A 10,035-nucleotide genomic window follows, 5' to 3' on the forward strand; every position below is an offset into this window, starting at 1 on the left:
AAAAAATATAAATATATTATTGCATAGGCGTGAACACACAACCTTTGGGAACTTTTGCAACCCACTGCACTAAACTTTCAACTTGTATTAAGGGTGTCAACACTAGTATACACATCCATAAAATTAAAATTTCATTTATTTATACAATATAATTTTTCGATGAAGGAGTGTCTCTTGACGGCCCTCAGGCAAGGATAGCTCCGCCCCTGCTTAGGCTAATATAAAAGTTAGGTGTGCATTCAATAAAAATCGTCAAAGTTTAAGGATTTTGCCAAAAATAAAAGATTCAGAATCCGTAAGGTCAACGATCTACTCCCATATGCACACAACTCGAGGCTAACAAAAAATACACATAACAAAATACAACTCATGTGGTCATGATGTGGCTAACACATTGAACCAAACCTTTGTTGAATCGAAATGCATATAATATTTGAACAACTTTTTTGTCGTATTTTACGGAATTGTACAAATGTATACACGCATTTGAAGAGGATCTTTTGTTGTACAATCTTTTTGACTCAACAAGATACCAACTCTACCAAAACAGCATACAGGCAAGTTCATTCACTTTTTCTCTTTCTATTTCTATCTTATATTTCTCATCCTTTATTGGTTACTTTAGATTAGTTAACTTTATGCACTTTTACAAAAATTTTGGTTTTTGTCGTAAGTTTTTGGCACTTTTTACATGGATATATGCTTTTTAAGTATTAAAAGTGTTTCGTCTTTTTTTGGGTCCTACATCAATGATGAACCCATGATTTAGAACTAAGTTGCACTTTCGAGGCCGCACCCGTGTTGAATTCTCCAAAAATATACTACTTTTTTAGAATTCGACACACACTAGTTGACATTTTTAAAGAGTCCGAGCAACATAATTGTAGAATGAGCGGGTCTAAATGGCTGTTGATTTCTCTGTATGTTTCAAATTTTCATATGTTACACAGGGTATTTGGTTCAATTATAATGTTGAACTTGCTCTAGATCAGTTTCTTTACAAATTTTTGGGTTTTTTCCTAGTGAGTTACATCCACTTTTATATGGAAATATGCTTTAAATTAAGTGGTTTTGAATAATTTTGCTTTCTATCTTTATTGGGTCCTACATCAGTGGTGAATCTGTGATTTAGAGTAAGTGGTTCTAAATTGGTCTTGATCTCTCTATATATATTTTTGAAATTTCATGTATACATGGTATTTGGTTCAATTGTACCCGTGGAACTTGCTCTAGATCCGCCTCTATACTCAGTATGATCAGCAACAATTTTCCGGGTAACGTGCACTATCGAAATAGTTATAATTGTTGAATACCTTGGGTGTGTTTGGAATGGAGCAATCAATTATCGTTTAGTTAGTCAGAATGTTTTGGAAAATATTTTCTCTAGAAAAATATGTTACAGAAAAATGACTTCCCTTGTCGCAAGGGAAGCAAGTCGCATAGGTGGCATTCCGGAAAACAAGTCCCGGCCCGCCCCCACCCGGCTCCGCCCCCACCCGGCTCCCATAGTATTTGCCTAGATTATATATATATGCTCTTGGAATAATGTTTTTCTGCTTATTCACCAAACACTAGAAAATAAGCAAGAAAATCACTTATTCTCCGAAGAAAACATTTTCCGTGAAAACAATTTCCTTAGTACCAAACACACCTGCCCCTGATGAAAATTGCTTTTCAAGAACAAGAGACTATTTCTAGTTTATATGCTTTGCTTATTTGGGATAGCATCATCTAAATGCTGCTTGAAACACTGAAAACCTGGAGTTGACTGTGATTCCCTGTAAAGCAAAGTAATTGATGGCTGAAAATGCACTTAGTGTTCATAAGGAGATAAAAACTTGAAAATAAAATCACTGATGTCCTTTTATTGAACTCGGGTTCTCATTATTTTATCTACATATTCTTAGGTTATATCAATGCTTTACTATAATGTTTATTTTGGATTGTGGCAGGTGAAAACATCTATCTCTGGATCTTTAAGTCCTCTGCTGGATAATGCATGCTTTAGCGGGATGCTTTCGTTCCATGAAATCTAAACATCCACCTGGTTTTGAGAAGCATGACTTACTTGCTTCTGAGACTTCTTGTAAGTTAAAGAATGCCTTTTTGCCCCTAAAAATCTAAAATAGTGCAAAATTAGGTAGGCTCTTATTTAATTTTTGTTTCCTTATTTTCCTTGAACTTATTTTGGTAAAATCGTAGTCGCTAGCCAGTAGTATTCTTTAGAATGTTTCACCAGTGCTGTTTGTTGGACATTCAATCAGAAGAAGTTTGTAATACCGCTATTATACCAACGTAATAAATCAGAAAGAACAGATATATACTGATCAGCATTCCATCTGACAAGTGAGAATATTCAGAAGTAAAAAGCCTTCAACTTGACTGTTATATTTGCACTGTATTTTAATCTTCAGCAGAGTAGTTTTTTTTTGGTTTCGCTGTAAATAAGCATCTTAGAGTGCTCTGGTCTTTTGTTGCAGTTTCTGTTAATGAAGTGGATGCGTTGTATATTATGTTCGGAAAACTAAGCAACTCCATCATTGATGATGGTCTTATTCATAAGGTAATTTCATTATGAAATGTTTAATCATTATCTAGACTTTTGTGTAAATTGAGATGTTAGTTAAGGGAGAACCGTTGAAAACAGACGGTAATTTAGGATACATTAGCTTGTTATTTTCCAAAAGTTCTCTTCATGCCAAAAAGGCCACCCATATGATAATCCCTCTTTATAATCTAATCGTTTTCTGCTTAGCATCGGCAACGTTGTAACCACTTTGTAAGCACATTATCTTTCAGAACTATTGTGCTAAAAATAAAACTTTCCATATGTTTTTCAACTAATGAGGCAAGTCTGATGCACTTTAAATATCTTCCAACGATTTTCAAACTTCAGGTTGTGAGATTGTGATTTAATTCTATTTCTTCAATGCAGGAAGAGTTTCTCTATGCTCTTTTCAACTGTAGCCCTAAGCAGAATCTTTTTGCACAGAGAGTATGTGTTTCACCCTTTTTGACGGTATTCATTAGACATACGTTTGAATGATTAATGGGATTTAACTATCTGGGAAAACTCTTTTAATACAAACGACTTGCAAATCTAATGCTGGATGTCAGCTGTTTTTAAAAAAATTTAAATGGTCTTAGTTGCTATATCAACATCTTAATCTTTATTCTCCAAACAAGAATCTATTCCTTCTTGTCGCATTATTGCAGTTGTTTGATTTGTTTGATCTTAAGCATAACGGGGTTATTGAATTTGGAGAATTTGTTCGATCATTAAGCATATTCCACCCAAGGACTCCTCAAGAAGACAAAATTGAATGTAAGAAATATGTTTGAAATTTCTGTTATAAGAAGATATGTTTGAAATTTCATTTCTTCTAATATTTTCTTTGTGCTTAATTTTAGCGAGGCATACTTTCTCGTACTTAGAAGTATAGCAATATGTCAGCATTTTAGTATAGCTAATTCTAACTTCAGGCATAATTTTGTACCAGTTGCATTTAAGTTGTATGACTTGAAGCACACTGGATTCATCGAACGTGATGAGGTGAGCTACTTCGACAAAAACATGTCTTAATACTGGAACTTCTCAATCTAGATTTTCAGCTGCTCTGGAAACCGATTTCATGCTTCATACATATTGTGGGGTTCAGATGTATATCAACTTAATTCATGACTATTAAGCAGTGAAACTGAATGAAATAAGACAATTGACATGCTTGATGGCATAAAAAGAATATCAATTGAAGCACTATGTTGAATTTGGAATCATCCCGGATAATCATCAGGTGTTGGTTAACTGATAGCTGCTTTTCATAGCACTGAACTTTTATATACTTGCTATCTGAATATTCACCGTATAGGTTAAAAAGATTTTAGCTAGTTCAAGCTACTGCTGCCTGATCTAACTATGCGAATATAACTTGGACTTTCAACAGAGAACAATAACTTGAATTTGAAGCAATATATGTACCCTATAAGATGCATCAGGCATATTTCAAAGGGTTATGATCAATATTTTCTTGCTCAATCTTCAGTAAATGGGACACAATTAGGTAATAAAGCTTTAAGATATACATCAAAGAGTTCAATGTTGAAATATAAGGTGGTCTCTTCAAAAATCAAAATACCGCAAGGGCACAAACAAGATGGAAGAGAGAATTAATATCATTAGAAAAACTCCACTTTTACATAACAACACTACAATTGGGGCTTTAGTAGGTGCCAAGAGATACTTCTGACTCGCACCAAATAAATGCTTTCACATGCACACACACAATCAATTAACCTGCCATGATAACATAAAAGTCATACATAGATAGCATAAACCATGCACCTAGGAATTAGGATCACTAAAGAGACAAATGAACATAGACATTTTATTTTTAACTTGGAAATTCTCGGGGGCCAGTGACACAGTGTTGAACATGGTCGTTGTTATACGAAGTGTTGAACATGGTCATTGTTATACTTTTGGATTATATTGTTTCTATTTGTCAGATTATCTTAAATTCGAGATGCTCAATATTAGGACACCCGATACATGTCGCAAGTCGAGTAGGACTCCAAGTAATAGCGGATAGAATTCTTACAGTGATTGTGTGCAAATAGGACTCTACAACTCTTCTAATACATACCTAAGAGTATATTTGTATATGTGTATAGCCTGTACATTAATTTGACGATGAAATAAGAAGCAGTCCCTTCTTCAATATATTACCTGTGTTTATATGGTATCAGACACCGTCACCATGACCATGTCGTCTTCTTCTACTTCTACAGCCATTCAATCTGCTCCTTCCGCCAATTATCCACAACCTGCTTCTCCTTCTCTCAATCATGCCCATCACTATATTTCTATAAAATTGACCTCTACGAATTACTTGTTCTGGCGCACACAGCTTCTCCCCTTGCTCCGTGGCCAAAATCTGCAAGGTTTCGTGGATGGGAGCACACCTTGTCCTCCTACTCATGTCGCAAAAGAAGGATCTGAAAACACTATACCTAATCCTGCATATGCGCAATGGGTGCAACAAGATCAATCAATTCTCAGTCTACTTATCTCCTCTCTCTCTGAAGAGACATTGCCAATAGTCATAGGTCTAAAACTGCCAAGGACGTTTGGGATGCCCTAGCGGCGGCTCTTTCGTCACCCTCCAACACCAGGATTCTCAACCTTCATATGCAACTCCAAAATTTGAAGCAGGATGACCTTGCCATCACTCAGTACCTCCACAAAGCCAAGCTCATAGCCGGCGAATTAACAGCCGCAGGAAGGCCTTTATGTCTCTCTGATCAGAACATATACATCTTCAAGGGACTTCGCAGTGAATTTAAGGATATTGTTACGACTTTGTCGGCACGTCCAGAACCTGTTTCTTTCTCCGAACTTCATAGCCTCTTGTTGAACCATGAATTTATTCATGGACCCTCAATGTCGTCTCTCACAATCTCTACTGCATCTGATTCTGCCTCTAATCCAGCAGCCAACCTCACTCAAAAATCTTTCACTTCAGATCGCAATTACAACTCCAATGGAAATAGAGGTCGTGGCAGATCATCTCGGGGACGAGGAGGTCGGGGTGGCAGATCCGCCAACTCCTCGAATTTTCGAAACTCCCAAAATTCTGGACAATCCTGGCAATCGGACACACGATCGAGGTGCCAAATATGCAACGGCACTAATCACCTTGCACCTACTTGTTTCCAGCGTTACAGTCACACCATAAACCCCACTGCTTATGTGTCTCATCAGTCTCAATTCGCTCCAGTTCAACAATGGTATCCGGATTCAGGTGCAACTCATCACATCACCCCCGACCTCTCCAGCCTTCAATATGCGGAGGAATACAAGGGACCCGATCTAGTTCATGTGGGTAATGGTCAAGGTCTGCCCATCCATCATACCGGTAAATCCTTTATCTCTTCTCCTTCTAAAACACTCACTCTTAACAACATACTTCACGTTCCCTCGATTACAAAACCCCTTCTTTCAGTTCAAAAGTTTGCCAAAGATAATAATGCCTTCTTTGAATTTCATCCATCTTACTTTTTTGTTAAGGATCGAGCATCCCGGAAACAACTTCTTTCAGGTCGGAGTAATGATGGCCTCTACACGCTTCCTCTCAAATCAACTCCATCGTCTCTCCAAGATGCGTCTCCTTCAGCCCTTCTCTCCTCCAAGGCACCTGCGTCCGTTTGGCACCTGCGTCTTGGGCATCCTCATCAACGCATCATGACTCAAGTTCTTAAGAAGAATAGTTTACCATGTTCTAGTTTTAGAATAAATAAGCTTTGTAGTGCTTGTCAACTTGGCAAGTCACAAAAGTTACATCTTCCTCCCAGTATTAATAAAAGCACTTCTTTTTTTGCAATTATTGTTTGTTGATGTTTGGGGTCCTGCGCCTTTTCTTTCCTCTGAGGGTCATAAATATTATCTTGTGTTTGTTGATGACTTTTCGAACTATACTTGGAGCTTCCCCTTGCAACTAAAATCTGATGTTATCTTTGTGTTTCAACGATTCAAGACTCTCGTAGAACACCAATTCAACACCACTATTAAATCAATTCAATCTGACTGGGGTGGAGAATTTCGTCCCATGTCCTCTCTTTTGGCTAAGCTCGGCATCGACCATCGAGTCTCTTGTCCTCATACTCATGAACAACAGGGAAAGGTTGAACGCAAACATCGTCACATAGTTGAAACTGGCCTCAGTCTCTTAGCACACAGCTCTACCCCATCCCGTTTTTGGCACTTTGCCTTCGACACAGCTGTCTATCTCATAAACCTCTTACCTTCTCCAACTATAAACAATGCTACACCCTTTGAAATTGTCTTCCAGCGGCTCCCGGACTATACCTTCCTCAAAATGTTCAGTTGTTTATGCTTTCCCTACCTTCGGCCTTATAATAAACACAAATTCAATTTTAGGAGCTCTCCATGTATTTTTATTGGCTATAGCTTGCATCATTTTGGCTACAGATGTCTAGATAGGGTCACCGGGCGAATCTATATTGCTCGACATGTTCGATTTGATGAGGATGTGTTCCCCTTTGCTCAAAAATCTATTCTCGGCCCACATCCTCTCTCCACACCTCCTCCCTCACCTTGGGCTTCCTCCCCTGTTTCCATACCGAGACCATCGCCACCTGCTGCTCCTGCTCACTCGCTTGAACTAGTTCCATCTGTGGCCGACCATCCACCGTCACCTACTTCGCGTATCGACTCCACACCATCAACCTCACGATCTACTCCTACTGCCCTGCCCGATCATTGTACTGATATCTCGCCACCTTCACCACCTTCCCTACCACTGATGGCTGATTCCAGTGGCAATTCTAATACTCTTTCGCCCCCTCAACCTTCGTCCCCACTGGTTACACGTCCCTCTCGTCCAGTTGTGCCTCCTGAGCGTACCCACCATATGTGTCTTTGTCACATGCCTACTACTACTAACCTCTCTGTCTCTTCTCTTTCTCCTCCATCCCATGAACCTACATGCTTCTCTGAAGCAAACAAATACAGTGAATGGCGGGCTGCAATGGCTCAAGAAATGGATGCCCTTCTACGCAATGGCACTTGGACATTGGTTCCTTATAACTCCTCCATGAATGTTCTTGGTTGCAAGTGGGTGTTTCGCATCAAAAGAAATGCTTCCGGCACTATTGAGCTTTATAAAGCTCGTCTAGTAGCCAAAGGTTTTCATCAGCTTGAAGGCAAGGATTACTCTGAAACGTTCAGTCCTGTTGTCAAACCAGCCACCATTCGAGTTGTTCTAGCTATTGCCACATCTCGTGACTGGTCCCTACGACAACTAGATGTACAAAATGCCTTCCTTCACGGTAACCTTCAGGAGACGGTCTACATGTCGCAACCACTGGGTTCGCCCATCCTTCTTATCCCAATCATGTTTGCAAGTTACAAAAATCGCTATATGGTCTCAAACAAGCCCCTCGAGCTTGGTACATGCGTCTTCATCAATTTCTGGTTGCGGTTGGATTTTCTCCATCTCGGACAGACACCTCACTATTTGTGTATCACTCCAAAGGTATCCTGGCCTACTTGTTGGTGTATGTCAACGACCTTATTCTCACTGGAAATGACTCTACCTTCATTGAGTCAATCATCCAGCAGCTTGGCCGTGAATTTTCCATACGAGACCTTGGTCCTCTCAGTTTTTTCTTGGGCATTGACGCCTCTGGAATTACACTTTCACAGCATCAATATATAAAGGACATTTTAACTAGGGCTGGAATGCAGCACTGCAAGCCTTTGCGCACACCTATGGCCTCTAACGCTAAGCTTCACACTGGAGACAGCCCCTCTTTTCATGATGCAACTCTTTATCGCACCATTGTTGGCGCTTTGCAATATGTTACCTTGACGCGACCTGATGTTGCCTTCGTTGTTAATAAGGTGTGTCAATTTATGCACCGTCCTACGACCAATCACTGGGCAACTGTCAAACGCATTCTTCGCTATCTCAGGCATACGACGGATTCTCGGTTTCTCATTCCAAAGTCATCCTCTCTCATTTTTCAAGCATTTACAGATTCTGACTGGGCCGGCTCTTTAGACGACCGAAAATCAACGGGGGGCTATGCCATCTATCTTGGTCATGTACTAGTATCCTGGTCCTCTAAGAAACAACGAACAGTTGCACGGTCGTCCACTGAATTTGAGTACAAAGCCCTCGCTGATGCAGCTGCTGAGCTCACATGGCTTCAGTCACTGCTATTTGAGCTTCACGTTCCAGTTAAGTCCTCTCCTATACTATGGTGCGATAACATCGGGGCAGCTTACTTGTCAACGAACCCAGTATTTCATGCCCGTACTAAGCATGTGGAAATAGATTATCACTTTGTCCGTGACAAAGTGGCACGAAAGGACCTCACTGTTCAGTTCCTATCATCCAAAGATCAGCTAGCTGATGCTCTTACCAAGCCTCTTTCCACTGCCAGATTCAAATTTATCAGGTCCAAGCTCAACGTTGCTTCCCAACCTTCAGCTTGCAAGGGGAGTATTAGGACACCCGATACATGTCGCAAGTCGAGTAGGACTCCAAGTAATAGCGGATAGAATTCTTACAGTGATTGTGTGCAAATAGGACTCTACAACTCTTCTAATACATACCTAAGAGTGTATTTATATATGTGTATAGCCTGTACATTAATTTGACGATGAAATAAGAAGCAGTCCCTTCTTCAATATATTACCTGTGTTTATACTCAATATCTCTCCAGACTTGCTTGATTTACTGTTGAACTTGTAGTTGAAGGAAATGGTGTTTGCTATTCTGAACGAATCAGAATTGACACTTTCGGATGATGTTATCGAAGCGATTGTTGATAAGGTAGAGAAGAGTCACTTTATTTTCCCATGTTGGTCATCCTCTATACTTTCGATATCTGATCTCAATGATGATAAACAGACAATTCTAGAGGCGGACAAGAACGGAGATGGACGGATTGGTCCAGAAGAGTGGAAGGAATTGGTCACAAGATATCCTTCTATCATTAAGAACATGACTCTCCCATTCTTAAAGTGAGTTGGGAATTATCTGATATAGAAACATAATTCCTTCATTCCCCAGATTTGCATTATGTGACATTATAACTAGAAATTCTTGATGAACTTGTTTTTTCACATTCCAGGGAAATAACTCAAATGTTTCCAAGCTTTGTGCTGACAACTGAAGCTCAAGATTCGCAACTAGTGTTTGAAAACTGATCAATGCCAACTGCCTAATTCTATTCTACTGCCGGTGCTCGGATATCACCAAGCGTTTGAAAAGTACCAGTCCAATTTTCCTTTTTTTTTTTTTTTTTTGGATCAATAGTTCTGTCTGCTCTTAGGCAACCATAAACTGTATACGAAAAGTATTCACTCTATATGAGACACTTGCAGCAACTGTAACATAACTAAGGATTTTGGTAATTTTTCCATCTCACTGTTCGTAAAATTCAATTGACGATATTCAGATGTACCGATCTTTCAATTGCAGAATTTTACTATATTCTACCTTTCAA

The 10,035-nt window shown here is 39.3% G+C and overlaps 1 protein-coding gene across 6 annotated transcripts; it reads left to right on the forward strand.

The window, feature by feature from the left end:
• The first annotated feature begins 262 nt into the window (after positions 1 to 262).
• Positions 263 to 10,035, forward strand: LOC132603797 (calcineurin B-like protein 4). 6 transcript variants are annotated; one of them, XM_060317036.1, is made up of 9 exons: positions 263 to 557; positions 1,953 to 2,086; positions 2,481 to 2,563; positions 2,936 to 2,995; positions 3,217 to 3,325; positions 3,501 to 3,553; positions 9,279 to 9,359; positions 9,438 to 9,550; positions 9,661 to 10,035. In XM_060317036.1, the coding sequence occupies exons 2-9, from the start codon at positions 1,996 to 1,998 to the stop codon at positions 9,734 to 9,736; spliced, it is 666 nt and encodes a 221-aa protein (XP_060173019.1). In that variant the 5' UTR covers positions 263 to 557; positions 1,953 to 1,995; the 3' UTR covers positions 9,737 to 10,035. The 6 variants fall into 6 exon arrangements, with proteins under 6 accessions (XP_060173019.1, XP_060173023.1, XP_060173018.1 ...); XM_060317035.1 differs by lacking the exon at positions 263 to 557 and adding an exon at positions 569 to 1,274; XM_060317038.1 differs by lacking the exon at positions 263 to 557 and adding an exon at positions 569 to 1,133.

The sequence above is a fragment of the Lycium barbarum genome, chromosome 7 (assembly GCF_019175385.1).
Source record: "Lycium barbarum isolate Lr01 chromosome 7, ASM1917538v2, whole genome shotgun sequence".
NCBI lineage: Eukaryota > Viridiplantae > Streptophyta > Magnoliopsida > Solanales > Solanaceae > Lycium > Lycium barbarum.